The 17,716-nt window shown below is 42.2% G+C and overlaps 1 protein-coding gene across 2 annotated transcripts in view; it reads right to left on the reverse strand.

Annotated features, from left to right (window-relative positions):
* Positions 1 to 12,609, reverse strand: part of slc24a4a (solute carrier family 24 member 4a) — a 38,015-nt gene extending 25,406 nt beyond the window's left edge. Inside the window, exons 1-2 of one of the 2 annotated variants that reach the window (XM_021585124.3) lie at positions 11,663 to 12,609; positions 8,335 to 8,448 (exon numbers count right to left, since the gene is read on the reverse strand). In XM_021585124.3, the coding sequence (XP_021440799.3) occupies positions 8,335 to 8,448; positions 11,663 to 11,825 (277 nt within the window). In that variant the 5' untranslated portion in view covers positions 11,826 to 12,609. The remainder of the gene's footprint in view (positions 1 to 8,334; positions 8,449 to 11,662) is intronic. The other variant, XM_021585123.3, reaches the window with a different exon arrangement.
* Between the last annotated feature and the right edge of the window lie 5,107 nt (positions 12,610 to 17,716).

The raw sequence follows: 17,716 nt of genomic DNA on the forward strand, positions 1-17,716 counted from the left end.
GCAGATAGATTGTAGCTTCCATCAATGTAATTGTCTGTATCATTTCCAATCCCCCATAAAAAAATGTTTAAATATATATACTGTCATTCAAAAGTTTGGGGTCACTTAGAAATGTCCTTGTTTTTTAAAGAAAAGCACATTTTCCTTCCATTAAAATAACAACAAATTGATCAGAAATACAGTGTAGACATTGTTAATGTTGTAAATGACTATTGTACCTGGAAATGGATGGTTTTTAATGGAATATCTACATACTGTAGGCATACAGAGGCCCATTATCAGCAACCATCACTCCTGTGTTCCAATGGAACGCTGTGTTAGCTAATCCAAGTTTATAATTTTAAAAGGCTAATTGATCATTAGAAAACCCTTTTGCAATTATGTTAGCTAAGCTGAAAACTGCTGTTCTGATTAAAGAAGCAATAAAACTGGCCTCCTTTAGACTAGTCTCAACTAAAACTGTATCTGGAGCATCAGCATTTATGAGTTTGATTACAGGCTCAAAATGCCCATAAACAAAGTACTTTCTTCTGAAACTCGTCAGTCTATTCTTGTTCTGAGAAATGAAGGCTATTCCATGTGAGAAATTGCCAAGGAACTGAAGATCTCGAACAACGCTGTGTGCTACTCCCTTCACAGAACGGCACAAACATGCTATAACCAGAATAGAAAGAGGAGTGAGAGGCCCCGGTACACAACTGAGCAAGAGGACATGTACATTAGAGTGTCTAGTTAAAGAAACAGACTCCTCACAAGTTCTCAACTGGCAGCTTCATTAAATAGTACCCGCAAAACACCAGTCTTAACATCAACAGTGAAGTGGCGACTCCAGGATGCTGGCCTTCTAAGCAGAGTTGAAAAAAAAAGCCATTATCAGACTGGCCAATAAAAATAAAAGATTCAGATTGGAAAAAGAACACAGACACTGGACAGAGGAACTTTGCCTAGAAGACCAGCATCCCGGAATCGCCTCTTCACTGTTGACGTTGAGACTGGTGTTTTGCGGGTACTATTTAATGTAGCTGTCAGTTGAGAACCCATTGGGTTCTTGGTCAGCTCCCTGACCAAGGCCCTTCTCCCCCGATTGCTCAGTTTGGCCGGGCGGCCAGCTCTAGGAAGAGTCTTGGTGGTTCCAAACTTCTTCCATCAAAATTCAATCTAGAATTGGCTTCCTATTTCGCAATAAAGCATAGTTCACTCATGCTGCCTAACATACCCTCGTAAAACTGACCATCCTATTGATCCTCGACTTCGGCGATGTCATTTACAAAATAGCCTCCAACACTCTACTCAACAAATTGGATGCAGTCTATCACAGTGCCATCCGTTTTGTCACCAAAGCCCCATATACTACCCACCACTGCGACCTGTATGCTCTTGTTGGCTGGCCCTCGCTTCCTACTCGTCGCCAAACCCACTGGCTCCAGGTCATCTACAAGTCTCTGCTAGGTAAAGCCCTGCCTTATCTCAGCTCACTGGTCACCATAGCAGCACCCACCCATAGCACGCGCTCAGCAGATATATCTCACTGGTCACCCCCAAAGCCAATTCTTCCTTTGGCCACCTCTCCTTCCAGTTCTCTGCTGTCAATGACTGGAACGAACTGCAAATATCTCTGAAGCTGGAGATTCTTACCTCCCTCACTAGCTTTAAGCACCAGCTGTCAGAGCAGCTCACAGATCACTGCACATGTACATAGCTCATCTGTAAATAGCCCATCCAATCTACCTCATACTGTATTTTTTTATCTTGCTCCTTTGCACCCCAGTATCTCTACTTGCACATTCATCTTCTGCACACCCTAGCATTCCAGTGTTTAATTGCTATATTGTAATTAATCCGCCACCATGGGCTAAATTTTTGCTTTAGCTCTCTTATCCTACCTCATTTGCACATGCTGTTTATAGATTGTTCTACTGTATTATTGATTGTATGTTTGTTTATTCCATGTGTATCTCTGTGATGTTGTATATGTCGAACTGCTTTGCTTTATCTTGGCCAGGTCGCAGTTCCAAATGAGAACTTGATCTCAACTAGCCTACCTGGTTAAATAAAGGTGAAATTTAAAAAAATGTCAAAAAAGAATGATGGAGGGCACTGTGTTCTTGGGGACCTTCAATGCTGCAGAAATGTTTTTGGTACACTTCCCCAGATCTGTGCCTTGACACAAACCTGTCTCGGAGCTCTATGGACAATTCTTCTACCTCATTACTTTCTTTTTGCTCTGACATGCACTGTCAACTGTGGGAACTTATAAGACAGGTGGGAGCAGGTTTTGTATCATCATTTACATCGTAAAATTATAAGTTTTTAATCTGCCGTCGTTTTGCATATCAGTTCATAACCATGTGCCATGGAATCGGCACATCGAAAATCTCTTCGCAACTATTTTGCAATCTATATGGTACAGCTGCCATTTCTTGGGTCCTTAAATTAAACTGATATACTTTTTATTTATCACAATTTTCTTTAACCAATTTTGGTCTTTAATGCAGGGCCGACAGACAAGTTCCTTAACTCCTCCCCCTTCCTCTTGCCTCCTCCATTTTTGCGGTAATGCTGCAATTAGTTGGTTGTAATTTTGGGTGGAGCAGACATTTCCATATATTTTTGTTAGCTGCATGTGTGACATAACTCCACCAGTCATATTTATGATATAATTTATAAAGATGATATATATATATATATATATATATACACACTGTATATATATACAGCTACTGTATATATGTGATGCTTCCGCTCATCCTTCTTGCTGTAGCAAGGGAATGCTTTGATGTTGATTTGACATGAGGACAATTAATGTTTAGCAGTTCCCTCAAGATTAAAACTGCACATTATGACCACTTAGATATGGTAATTAAGTATTTTCTAAGTCTCAGAGTGGCATTTGTATTACAAGAATAAAATACATGGTTTAACATCAAACAGGCAAAGTGTCAATACAGTGATGATGAGATGGGGATGGCAGCCATTTTATTGGCTCTTAACCAACTGTGCTATTTTGTTTGTTTTTCACATTGTTTAACTTATTTTGTACATAATGTTTAGTCCCAGGGTCCTTAGCTTATTGATGAGCTTTGAGGGCGCTATGGTGTTGAACGCTGCGCTGTCGTCAATGAACAGAATTCTCACATAGGTGTTCCTTTTGTCCAGTTGTGAAAGGGCAGTGTAGAGTGGAATAGAAATTGAGTCATCTGTTGATCTGTTGGGGCGGTATGTAAACTGGATTGGGTATAGTGTATCTGGGATGATGGTGTTGATGTGAGCTATGACCAGCCTTTCAAAGCATTTCATGGCTACAGATGTGAGTGTTACGGGGCATAGTCAGTTAGGCAGGTTACCTTAGTGTTCTTGGGCACAAGGACTATGGTGGTCTGCTTGAAACATGTAGGTATTACAGACTGGTTCAGGGAGAGGTTGAAAATGTCAGTGACGATACTTGCCAGTTGGTTAGTGCATGCTCTGAGTACTCACATCGGATACAGATAGCGAGATCACACAGTCGTCCAGAACAGCTGGTGCTCTCATGCATGGTTCAATTAAAATCACCGGCCACTAGAAGCGTCGCCTCTGGATGTGCATTTTCTTGCTTTCTTATGGCCTGGTACAGCTCGTTGAGTGTGGTCCGACGGCCAGCATCGATTTGTGGTAGTAAATAGACAGCTATGAAAAATATAGCTGAAAACTTGGTAAATAGTACCTCGAGACTTCCTTAATATTAGAGATTGCGCACCAGCTGTTGTTAACAAAGAGACACACACCTCCCTCCTTCACCTTACCCGAAGTTGCCATTCGGTCGTGACGATGCATAGAAAAAACATCTATTAAATCAAATCAAATAAAGTTTATTTGTCACGTCCGCCAAATACAACAGTGAAATGCTTACTTACAGGCTCTAACCAATAGTGCAAAAAAAGGTGTTAGGTGAACAATAGGTAAGTAAAGAAATAAAACAACAGTAAAAAGATAGGCTAAATACAGTAGCGAGGCTATAAAAGTAGCGAGGCTACATACAGACACCGGATAGTCAGGCTGATTTTGGTAGTATGTACATGTAGATATGGTGAAAGTGACTGTCGAAATATGATGAACAGAGAGTAGCAGTAGCGTAAAAGAGGGGGTGGCGGGACACAATGCAGATAGCCCGGTTAGCCAATGTGCGGGAGCACTGGTTGGTCGGCCCAATTGAGGTAGTATGTACATGAATGTATAGTTAAAGTGACTATGCATATATGATAAACAGAGAGTAGCAGCAGCGTAAAAAGCGGGTTTGGGGGGTGTTGGGGGGGCACACAATGCAAATAGTCTGGGCAGCCATTTGATTACCTGTTCAGGAGTCTTATGGCTTGGGGGTAAAAAGTGTTGAGAAGCCTTTTTGTCCTAGACTTGGCACTCAGGTACCGTTTGCCATGCGGTAGTAGAGAGAACAGTCTATAACTGGGGTGTCTGGGGTTTTTGATAATTTTTAGGGCCTTACTCTGACACCGCCTGGTGTAGAGGTCCTGGATGGCAGGCAGCTTAGCCCCAGTGATGTACTGGGCCGTACGCACTACCCTCTGTAGTGCCTTGCGGTCAGAGGCCGAGCAATTGCCGTACCAGGCACTGATGCAACCAGGATGCTCTCGATGTTGCAGCTGTAGAACCTTTTGAGGATCTCAGGACCCATGCCAAATCTTTTTAGTTTCCTGAGTGGGAATAGGCTTTGTCGTGCCCTCTTCACGACTGTTTTGGTGTGTTTGGACCATTCTAGTTTGTTGTTAATGTGGACCCCGAGGAACTTGAAGCTCTCAACCTGCTCCAGATGTAGAGTATATTATCCATGTCCTTGTTCATACTCCCAAGAAACATAGGATATTACAGTTCTTCAGGTGCCCTTGATGGGATAGTCTGGAACGCGCTCGTACACTTTGTTCTCTAGTGATTGTATGTTCGCCAACAGAACGAAGGATGTCTCGTCTCATCAGGGATGTGCAAATCTTGCGCCGTCTCTTTCTCTTCGAGTTCCGGGGATTAGGGCCTGTTCCGGAATGAGCTGTATATACACAGCTGTTCTGATGTCCAATGTTCTGAGGTCCAGAAGCTGTTTTTGGTCATAGGAAATGATGGCGGAAATATTATGTACAAATAAAGTTTTGATTAGTGTAAAAAAAAACACACAAAATTGCAGAATTGGTCAGGAGCTCGTAAGATGGTAGCTATGCACTGCAGCGCCAACCTACTGTTTTGGCCCTCTCTCTCCCTCTCCATTTCCCTCTCTTTCACTTTACCACACCAGCTGTCTCAACCTCTGAATTCTCAGTTATGAAAAGCCGACTGACATTTCCTCCTGAGGTTCTGACCTGTTGCACCCTCTACAACCACTGTGGTTATTATTTGACCCTGCTGGTCATCTATGAATGTTTGAACATCTTTCAGAACTATCTGGCCTTAATGGCCATGTACTCTTATAATCTCCACCAGGCACAGCCAGAAGAGGACTGGCCACCCCGAAGAGCCTGGTTCCTCTCTAGGTTTTTTCCTAGGTTCCTGCCTTTCTAGAGAGTTTTCCCTAGCCACCGTGCTTCTACATCTGCATTGCTTGCGCTTTGGGGTTTTAGGCTGGGTTTCTGTGTAAGCACTTTGTGACATCTGCTGATGTAAAACAAGCTTTATAAATACATTTGATTGATTAATTAATTGATTGCAGTATAAGGCCTTCTGAATGCCTGCTTCACGGACTGAACTCGCCACATGTGTTTTACTCTATTCTGAATCATAAAATATTTCCAGTTAGTTAATTCAGCACTCAGAGGTTAGGTGCTGTGCCTTGATGTTTGTAATTCATCTACTATACCACCAGAAATGTGCCCAGCTGTTCAAAACACAAAGGATGGCAATGTGTATGTCAACACAGGCTAGGCAGTGTGAACAGATGTGAGCAGCTAAACTACAACTTGCTTTTTTGTTAATGATGACTGCATGTTATCCCATTTGAATAACATCAGTCTTTCAAATTAACAGAGTAATAACATGTCTGTGTCGTCAGTGGTTTTCTAAAGTTTGTGTTTGTCCCTGCTTTTTTCTGATGTGTGAGTAGCAGTCAGTCAAAGTCAGTCAGTCTATACTGTACAGCTCACTGCTGTGTTGTGGTCTAAAAATAGCACAATCTTCTATTATTAGACAGCACATCCAAGGTCCTGTCAGGAAGGAGACCATCAGCACATCAATGGTCCTGTCAGGAAGGAGACTATCAGCACATCAATGGTCCTTTCAGGAAGGGGACTATCAGCACATCCAAGGTCCTGTCAGGAAGGAGACCATCAGCACATCAATGGTCCTGTCAGGAAGGAGACTATCAGCACATCAATGGTCCTGTCAGGAAGGAGACCATCAGCACATCAATGGTCCTGTCAGGAAGGAGACTATCAGCACATCAATGGTCCTTTCAGGAAGGGGACTATCAGCACATCCAAGGTCCTGTCAGGAAGGAGACCATCAGCACATCAATGGTCCTGTCAGGAAGGATACCATCAGCACATCAATGGTCCTGTCAGGAAGGAGACTATCAGCACATCAATGGTCCTGTCAGGAAGGAGACTATCAGCACATCAATGGTCCTGTCAGGAAGGAGACTATCAGCACATCAATTGTCCTGTCAGGAAGGGGCCTACGACACATCAATGGACCTGTCAGGAAGGAGACTATCAGCACATCCAAGGTCCTGTCAGGAAGGAGACCATCAGCACATCCAAGGTCCTGTCAGGAAGGGGACTATCAGCACATCAATGGTCCTGTCAGGAAGGAGACTATCAGCACATCAATTGGTCCTGTCAGGAAGGAGACTATCAGCACAGCAATGATCCTGTCAGCAGCATGCTTCTGAAGCTAAGCAGGGTTGGTCCTGGTCAGTCCCTGGATGGGAGACAAGATGCTGCTGGAAGTGGTGTTGGAGGGCCAGTACGAGGCACTCTGTCCTCTGGTCTAAAATAATATCCCAATGCCAAAGGGCAGTAATTAGGGACATTGCCCTGTGTAGGGTGCCGTCTTTCGGATGGGACGTTACACGGGTGTCCTGACTCTCGGAGGTCATTAAAGATCCCATGGCACTTATCGTAAGAGTAGGAGTGTTAACCCCGGTGTCCTGGCTAAATTCCCAATCTGACCCTCAAACCATCATGGTCACCTAATAATCCCCAGTTTACAATTGGCTCATTCATCCCCCTCCTCTCCTCTGTAACTATTCCCCAGGTCGTTGCGGCAAATGAGGATGTGTTCTCAGTCAACTTACCTGGTAAAATAACGGATAAATAAAAATAAATAAATAAAGGAAGGGGACTATCAGCACATCAATGGTCCTGTCAGGAAAGGAACTATCAGCACTGTTGCGTGCTGTTCTGACGCAGAAGGTTGTGTATATTATTATAGCATCAATATGAACACATAAGTGCATCAAAAATGAGCCAATGATAAATCAATATACCCTCAGAAAAAGATCAAATTGAGACCAGCTCCAAAAGGGGAAGGTGAACACACAGCAATGAAAAGCTTTATTTAAAATGTCAGGATACCACCGTCTTTTCTGCCATGACATTATCATTTGTTACGTTCAGAATTTTGAAATGATTATGTGAGGAACAGAACATCATGGTTTTGGGTTTGCATGCTGAACTGGAACAGTAATTGAGCTTGCTTTCTGTCAGGCTTCAGTCCTCTGCTCTTGCTCTCTCTCTCTCTCTCTCTCTCTCTCTCTCTCTCTCTCTCTCTCTCTCTCTCCTTATCACCTACATAATGAAGATTTACAGCTCTGTCCTGTGCCTCCAACAATAACTCATCTCATTTGTCATTCAGTTGGACGCCGCACCCACCCACCTGGACACCCAGGTTGCCCACATTTGCAAATCTCATCTGCACCACAACCACAGTAGTAAAAACTGTGGCTCTTCTGACGAACAATAGACTAACTAGAGAGCTAGTGGTGGTAGATTTAGTGAAACATCTAAGGCAACCAATATTTTCCCATCTCACTCCATCTGTTATTTTTCTAACTGACTCAGAGTATGTGTAGGCTGTAGGAAACATGAGGGCTGTGCCATTGTATAACACTCTCTGAAGAGCTTTCCTATGAAGTCCTCCCTACCTGCAGTAGCTGGCTCGTTGTTCAGATGTAGGGTACAGTGCAGTACCTAGCTCTGTGCAGGTATACGATACACAACATGGCTCCAGACAAAATTAGGGTTCATTACCACACTGCCTTGTTCAGTGCAGGTTTAGAGACATTTTCTGGCTAACTGCAGGTTTAGGGTATAGGGTTAGGGTAATGGTAGGGGTAGAGGGTTAGGGAACACTACCTACCTGGCTCAGTGCAATTCTTATCCAGTGTGTTATTGTCCCCGTCCAAGGCCATCAGCCTGCGTCCCAGACGGTCAGATGTGTCAGCCAGCCCCTGCTCCAGGACCAGACCATGTCCTACAACAGGAAAGAGACAGGTATTGAACCACTCCCCACTTGGAGAATCCCTGGAAATAAATCTAGGAAGGTCTAACCAGGAAGTCAGAAGCTTAAAATGTAGTTATGACTAACCAATACTATAAGGATGGCAGTCTATAATACTTATTGAGCTCTGTGTTGTGCTTTATCAAACGTATAAACATATAAATCACCTGATGCCACTGTGTGACTGAATATAATGGGACTCATTTGTATGTAAAACAACACGCCTGCTTACAACGGACAAGACAGTGCTATTTCCAGCTCTAACAGTGGCTTGTCTGTGGTGATGTATCTTCCATCCTCTTATGCATGATATAATTTGTTATAATCCCTTAAGCTCCTTGTTATTCTGGGGCGGCAGGTAGCCTAGTGGTTAGAGGTTTAGGCCAGTAACCGAAAGGTTGCTTGATCGAATCCCTGAGCTGACAAGGTACAAATCTGTTGTTCTGCCCCTGAACAAGGCAGTTAACCCACTGTTCCCTGGTAGGCTGTCAGTGTAAAAAAAATAATTTGTTCTTAACTGACTTGCCTAGTAAAATACATTCTAATACAATTAGTGAACTCTCTCTGTGACAGATTTTATCCAAACAGTTGATGTTCAAATCAGGGGTTGGAACAGTTTCAGGGGGAAAAAACTAAATCCGGAAAATAACTTAATAACTAAAGTTATTTGAGGAAGGGAAACAAAACCGGAAACAAATGTGATCTCTGGTGTCCCTGAAAATAACCGTTATTTTCTCATCTTGGGAACCGGTTAATAATGTAATTTACTGTTCCAAAATTGTTCCTAATGTCTTGTATATAATTATGTAAAACAGTGAAGTTATGATGCTAGTAACAGCCTAGACACATTCCAATTCACGTCAACCCATGATGCTCAGTGCTTCAAGCACTTATCTGTCCATCAAACATGTAAACAACTAGTTAACCCATTCCATAGCGCTGCTCTATGCAAGCAAATTGGTGGATTTAGATTTGATCAGGATCCCCATTAGCCAACACCAATGGTAACAGCTAGTCTTCCTGGGGTCCGACACATAACGAAAAAGACATTAAAGACAAAAATGTACATACTCATTTGAGTAAATTCATGAGCTAAATTTAAAAACAATGGTGATTTTAGGCTGTAAAAAAATCTATGAAAAGGAGCAATATGAACCGCTACTTTTTGTGGGTTTGAACCGGTTCAGAACTTTATTGTGCTGGTCAGAGCACTGGAACGGAACCAAACAAGTATGGGTTCTGCTCGGAATGGAACGATTGGAAAATCATTTCGGTTCCAACACCTGGTTCAACTCGATAGCGCCCTATTATGTTCAAACAGGGACATACAACTACAGAGACATCTTTTATGGCACAATATAAAAATGGGTCTTATGATGCAGCGAGCCCTAATGCAAGTGTAAAGTGAAATGGTAAGTAGGAAAGAATTTACACACCAGCCCTGTGACTTAGTGTGTGTGTGTGTGTGTGTGTGTGTGTGTGTGTGTGTGTGTGTGTGTGTGTGTGTGTGTGTGTGTGTGTGTGTGTGTGTGTGTGTGTGTGTGTGTGTGTGTGTGTGGAGAAAGTTACAGAAATGAACATATTTTAGGAATCAGGAATCTGATGGATGTGTTGTTCATTAAATCTCCACATACCAGTTGTGAACTAATCTGGCATCGATAAGTGAGGGGTAATTCATTTCAAAGGCAAGACAGCATCAAACATGGACACATTCACAAATTCTTGCCTCCGGAATGATTGTGCATTCTGGAGTACTTAACTAAATGTTGACAGTTTATAAGTGATTCTTCCATATTGGCGATAGAACATTTAATACCATAATACCATAATACTATTTCCATGGCTTGTCCTGTAATAAATTGCTGATTCAAAGCCAAGTCTTGACTGTTCCACTATCCCTATCTTTCTATTGTTTACATCATTTTGTAACATTTATATAACAATTTATTCAGTGATCAAGAACAACAGATTAACACTGACAATTGAGTGACCTCTCCTGAAATAATAATTCAAGGACTTGTCACAGTTCATATAGAATATTTTATGTCCTTGTAAATCATTTTGTAAACGTAGGTAATAGTTATTCTTTTTCAGCTCTCACACATAATGTATGGCACCAAAAGGGCTAAGTGCATACAGGTAAATGTGTGTTGAATCATGTTCTATACAAACAAATGTACAGGTTTTATGATCTGACCTGATACTGACAATAGATACTGTTGTCCTGTCTCTTTTCAGTTTTTTCCCAGAATGATGTAGTACAGTTAAATACAGAGAAGACATATTGTAGCTGAAGTAAGACTGGTTGAACCCGACATTGTCTCCACAAACCCACCCAGCAGGCGAGGGACCCACCCCCCCGCCCCCCAAACCGACATGGTCTCCACAAACCCACCCAGCAGGCGAGGGACCCACCCCCCCGCCCCCAAACCGACATGGTCTCCACAAACCCACCCAGCAGGCGAGGGACCCACCCCCCCGCCCCCAAACCGACATGGTCTCCACAAACCCACCCAGCAGGCGAGGGACCCACCCCCGCGCTCCCCAAGGCGACAGAGACAGCACATGTCAAACCAAATGAATAGGAGACAAAAACAAACATGTCTATGACTGTCTTGAAGAAGGGAATACAGTATTTGGTGTAAATCAAAACTGACTGAGAATGACCTGCCACTCACATTATATTATAGAACCTGCACACACACACTGCGATTACCTCTCCACGCGAGTCAGTCGGGGCTATAAACTATACTTTTATGAGTGTCCCAGATGCAGTGGGAATAAACACATTCTACAAACAGAACAATCAGGTGTGCTGCCTGCCTGCCTAGTTTAAATGATGAGCAGCCTACATGTCATTTTTGTTGAAAATGCAAGAATCTCCCAAAATGGGACATGACGCGCATGCCACAAAAAAACACAAATCTCCATCCCGAACCATGATTATTATTATAGCGTCCCGCTATGCCGATTCTAGCGGATTTATATTCTGAAGCAGGCAAGCAGAAGGACCTTTTGAGACATAATGTCATAGATTTATGATATATTAATTTGGCACCAATGCAGTGCGTGCCAATTTGCGCAATCACATCATGAAATTCATGTTTTTCCCCACACAGTCCGGTGATTATAAACGCGTTCCCCCCGGGCCAACCCTGGGACCCCTTTCCCCTCGTATTCTTCTCACCTGTTTTTGTGAGCAGGGCGGACATGCACCATGCCAAACATAGAATACTGCAGATAAAACAGACTTGAACGAAAAGCATCTGTCTCCTCTTGCGAACTTTGAAGATTTTAGCTATAGCTCTCTTTTTTGACATGGTGCAGTTCTGCTCCGGTAGAGGCTCCATGTCTGTACCGTACGCGGGGACCAGGCTGGGGTATAGCGGACAGCAGGCTCGTCCTCCTCCCTATCACTGCTGATAGCGTCCCACTCAGCGCCGTGCCACAGATGGTTCGGACCGCAGAAATCACCCGATTAGGCCTATAGTTTCAAACAGCAAAGGGTTGGGTTGCCGTCCTCATTTCAAATTGCCGAGGCGCGGATCTCTGACGGAGGCAGCGGAGCGAACAGCTCGCATGTGTGAATGTGTGAGCTCAGTCCCCGCTCCCTGGGAGCCGCAGGGAAAACACTACTCAGATGTTGGATTATGAAAACCGCACGTGGGAATTGTGTCCTGTGGCGAGAGAATGCTGCTATAGTGTAATCAAATTAAATTACACAATCTTCCCATTATTATATAGGCAGGCAAGTGAGACTACTGCCTAGGCTATACGTTTATTCTAAATATACCACTATTTCTCAAGCCGATGCCAGTTGGCATCTTCAAAAGCCGCCGACAGCCCTTTTATATGTCCCCATGTGCACCCGTCAGTCGGTCGACCGTGGATTCTTGACAACAAGGTTGATTTATTGGCCGTTGAAAATAGGTAATTCTCCATCCGCTTGGTATTGTCTCCTTCTCCCCAAAATGCTCAGGGGCTAAAACATTATCAGCAAAAAATATTAGCTCGTCCCACACTTTCGTTCCATGACAGCGCGCGCTCCCCCACATGCAGCGCCAACTTCTACATGTGAGTGGAATGTACACGTGACGCTGCTCCTCCATGGTGGTAGCCTACAACTATGCCTGTATCTACCAGCCTACTCTATCCAACCATCCTAGGTGGAAAAATTGCCAGCTGCCGGTATCTACTGGTCTACTCTGTCCATCCTACCTTCCTGGCCTAAATTGGTCATCTTACTGATGCAGGACAGAATTGCAGAAGTGGTAAAAGTAATATCGACTGTAAATTATAGTAATAGTTAAAGCTGAAATATTTAAGTTTTTGGATAGCAGCCAAATTCACGTAGAAATGTTATTTCTAGATCTGTCATTCTTATTGAAAGCAAGTCTAAGAAGTGGTAGATCTGTTCTTGTGTTCCAATTTCTATGCTCCTGTTTTTAAGTTTCCTTTTTGACTACTTTTGGTTTTGTACACCAGCTTTAAACAGTTGAAAATACAATATTTTTGGTAATTGAACATATATTTTACAGCGGTTTAGATGGTACAATGATTCTTTACTATACTATACATTGCTTTTTTTGTCACAGAAACTGAAATTAAGCTAACTATTAGCATTTTAGCAACCAGTAAATGTCAGAAATGTTGCATATTGCACCTTTATATGCATTCATTCATGTTAAATGAATACCTTGCATGTTTAGTATTTTATCCTTATTGAAACAGATTATTTTTGGCTACTGTGACGTTACATGTTATTTGTATTATTATTAAATATATATTTTACAATTGCAAATATTTGATCAAACTTATATTATGGTTAAATAAATTATTTACACATATTTTGTGTTCCTCAGTAAAACTTTACAGCATCCTGTTGTTGAGATGGATTGCCCACCTCAACAACAGCAACAGCCCCTTCACAATACACTCCATGCAGTTTGGCTTCAGAGCAAAACACTCCACAGAAACAGCCAACTGCTTTCTTCTGGAAAATGGGGACAAAGGGGGCGTTGTTGGGGCTGTATTTCCAGACCTAAGGAAAGCTTTTGATACTGTTAACCATGAGGATCTCCTCACAAAACTGTCCAAGTTAAACTTTTCCCCCGATGCCTTGAGATGGATGAAATCATACATTGAAGGCGGAACCCAGTGTGTCAGAGTGAGCAGTGAGCTGTCGCCCACTCTCAGCTATGATGTGGGCGTGCCCCAAGAGTCAATACTGGGGTCCCTCCTGTACAGCCTGTACAATAATGATCTACTGGGTTTGTAGTTTAAATGCATGCAGATGATTCAGTGGTATATGTGCATGCAAAGAGCAAACAACAAGCTGCACAAGAACTCACTACTGTAATGGTCCAGGTTACAAAGTGTCTCAGTGGCTCATGTTTGCATCTCGATGGGAAAAAACAGTCTGCATGTTCTTCACAGAGAGGGCAACTGATGCTACTGAGCCAGATGTCTATGTGTCAGGGGAGAAGCTCCAGGTGGTATCCTTGGTATCATACTTTATTCCAACCTCTCTTTTAAAAATCAGGTGAAAAAGGTAACTCAAATAACCAAATTCAACCTAGCTAATTTCCGACTCAAACAAAATTCTTTGAGTACAGAGGTAGCAAAACTGTATTTCAAATCTATGATACTCCCCCACTTAACATACTGCTTGACTAGTTGGGCCCAAACTTGCTGTACAACATTAAAACCAATTCAGTCTGTCTACAAACAGGCTCTCAAAGTGCTTGATAGAAAGCCCAATAGCCATCATCACTGTTACATCCTCAGAAAGTATGGGCTCCTGAGTCAGGAGATCTTGTGCAATACACCAACGCGTCTTGTATTCAAGATCCTAAATGGCCTGGCTCCACCTCCACTTAGTACTTTTGTTAATATCTCTACAGGATCGGTGTCCCTATACCGGGACGGTTGTTGCTAACGTGTGTTAATGTGATTAGCATGGCGTTGTAAGTAACAGCAAAATTCCAGGACATAGACATGTCTTATATGGGCAGAAAGCTAAAAATCTTGTTAATCTAACTGCACTGTCCAATTTACAGTAGCTATTACAGTGAAAAAATACCATGCTATTGTTTGAGGAGAATGCACAGCAACAAAAAACTTCACGGCAATTGGTTCACCTCTGAAGCTAAATCATGCACTTACATTCAGTAATCTTGCTCTGATTTGTCATCCTGAGGGTCCCAGAAATAAAATGTAGCGTAGTTTAGTTTGATATTTTTTATATTTTTATATTCAAACGTAGGAACTGGGTTCTACAGTTTTAACCCCTGCTGTCTCTGGCTCCACACCCACCACACCCGGCCATCTAGATGTGTGAAAGTTAGTGTATAAGCTAATGATCCATCATGTATGACATTCCTGGGAGTGTGTAAACTTAAATGTTGTATTACCATATAATTTTTGTATGTTCTCAATCGTTATGTACTTGAAAATGTATCAATTGACCAATTTGGAACATTTGGGCAGACAAATATTTTGTCCAGTATTGCAATGCTGGATCAATCTGAAACTTTGCACACACACACTGCTACCATCTAGTGGCCAAAATCTAAATTGCGCCTAAACTACAATTTATTATGGCCTTTCTCTTGCATGCAAAAGAGGATGAAAAACATAATAGAAAACGCATATTTTATTATTTGTATTATCTTCTACCAGATATAATGACTTATATTCTCCTAAAATAATTTCACACTTCCACACATATCAAAGTGTTTCCTTTCAAATGGATTTCAAATATGCATATCCTTGATTCAGGTCCTGAGCTACAGGCAGTTAGATATGGGGATGTCATTATAGGCGAAAATGGGAAAAAATCATCCAATCCCAAACCCATGGCAGCAGATCCACAAGGTCTGCCATGAGCGGTGACTGTATAGTTCCCTTAAGGAAAAGCACATGTAGACAATCTGCTTTCTCTGTGAGAGCTTCCAATGTCTGGAGCACACTGCCATCAGACACACATACAGTGCCTTGCGAAATATTCGGCCCCCTTGAACTTTGCAACCTTCTGCCACATTTCAGGCTTCAAACATAAAGATATAAAACTGTATTTTTTTGTGAAGAATCAACAACAAGTGGGACACAATCATGAAGTGGAACGACATTTATTGGATATTTCAAACTTTTTTAACAAATCAAAAACTGAAAAATTGGGCGTGCAAAATTATTCTGCCCCCTTAAGTTAATACTTTGTAGCGCCACCTTTTGCTGCGATTACAGCTGTAATTCGCTTGGGGTATGTCTCTATCAGTTTTGCATATCGAGACACTGACATTTTTTCCCATTCCTCCTTGCAAAACAGCTCGAGCTCAGTGAGGTTGGATGGAGAGCATTTGTGAACAGCAGTTTTCAGTTCTTTCCACAGATTCTCGATTGGATTCAGGTCTGGACTTTGACTTGGCCATTCTAACATCTGGATATGTTTATTTTTGAACCATTCCATTGTAGATTTTGCTTTATGTTTTGGATCATTGTCTTGTTGGAAGACAAATCTCCGTCCCAGTCTCAGGTCTTTTGCAGACTCCATCAGGTTTTCTTCCAGAATGGTCCTGTACTTGGCTCCATCCATCTTCCCATCAATTTGAACCATCTTCCCTGTCCCTGCTGAAGAAAAGCAGGCCCAAACCATGATGCTTCCACCACCATGTTTGACTGTGGGGATGGTGTGTTCAGCTGTGTTGCTTTTACGCCAAACATAACGTTTTGCATTGTTGCCAAAAAGTTCAATTTTGGTTTCATCTGACCAGAGCACCTTCTTCCACATGTTTGGTGTGTCTCCCAGGTGGCTTCTGGCAAACTTTAAACAACACTTTTTATGGATATCTTTAAGAAATGGCTTTCTTCTTGCCACTCTTCCATAAAGGCCAGATTTGTGCAATATACGACTGATTGTTGTCCTATGGACAGAGTCTCCCACCTCAGCTGTAGATCTCTGCAGTTCATCCAGAGTGATCATGGGCCTCTTGGCTGCATCTCTGATCAGTCTTCTCCTTGTATGAGCTGAAAGTTTAGAGGGATGGCCAGGTCTTGGTAGATTTGCAGTGGTCTGATACTCCTTCCATTTCAATATTATTGCTTGCACAGTGCTCCTTGGGATGTTTAAAGCTTGGGAAATCTTTTTGTATCCAAATCCGGCTTTAAACTTCTTCACAACAGTATCTCGGACCTGCCTGGTGTGTTCCTTGTTTTTCATGATGCTCTCTGTGCTTTTAACGGACCTCTGAGACTATCACAGTGCAGATGCATTCATACGGAGACTTGATTACACACAGGTGGATTGTATTTATCATCATTAGTCATTTAGGTCAACATTGGATCATTCAGAGATCCTCACTGAACTTCTGGAGAGAGTTTGCTGCACTGAAAGTAAAGGGGCTGAATAATTTTGCACGCCCAATTTTTCAGTTTTTGATTTGTTAAAAAAGTTTGAAATATCCAATAAATGTCGTTCCACTTCATGATTGTGTCCCACTTGTTGTTGATTCTTCACAAAAAAATACAGTTTTATATCTTTATGTTTGAAGCCTGAAATGTGGCAAAAGGTCGCAAAGTTCATGTGGGCCGGATACTTTCGCAAGGCACTGTAACAGCACCACCTATCCCACCTTCACAAAAAAAACAGACATGGCTAAATGCCATTCAGACTTGTTAACATAATCCCTACCTGTGTATGTAGCTTGTCTGTGGCTTGTGAGGTGTGGAAACACTATTGTGTTTATGTATTTTGTTTAGTTGCTTTTTGTGCAATTGCTGTCTGCATGCTACGTGTTGCTTGTTCTATTTTGCTCTGCATGTGCTCACTGTTCATTTTTTGTTTGTTTTATTATTGTAATTGTTTTAAATAACCTGCCCAGGGAATGCGGTTGAAAATTTGCCGGTTGGCTTAATCCGTCACTTTAACTGAAACTTTGATTAATGTGTAAACATTGAAATAACCATAGTTACTATGGACACCAGTAACCCTAACAATGAGTACTAAATAAAATAATTGATACACTGTAGTTACATAGTAATGACACCAACAGTTGGCTACACAATAATAAGAAAACTGTGTTACTGTTATCAGGAACCAAAGTAAGACCCAAGTGCAGAACGTGTGAAGTAAGAATGTTTATGGTAACAGTGGCAGGCAAACGACAGGTCAAGGCATGCAGGGGTTGATAATCCAGAGTAGAGGCCAAGATACAGGACGACAGGCAGGCTCAGGGTCAGGTCA

Source organism: Oncorhynchus mykiss, chromosome 25 (genome assembly GCF_057628025.1).
Source record: "Oncorhynchus mykiss isolate SJ-2025 chromosome 25, ASM5762802v1, whole genome shotgun sequence".
Classification (NCBI taxonomy): Eukaryota; Metazoa; Chordata; class Actinopteri; order Salmoniformes; family Salmonidae; genus Oncorhynchus; species Oncorhynchus mykiss.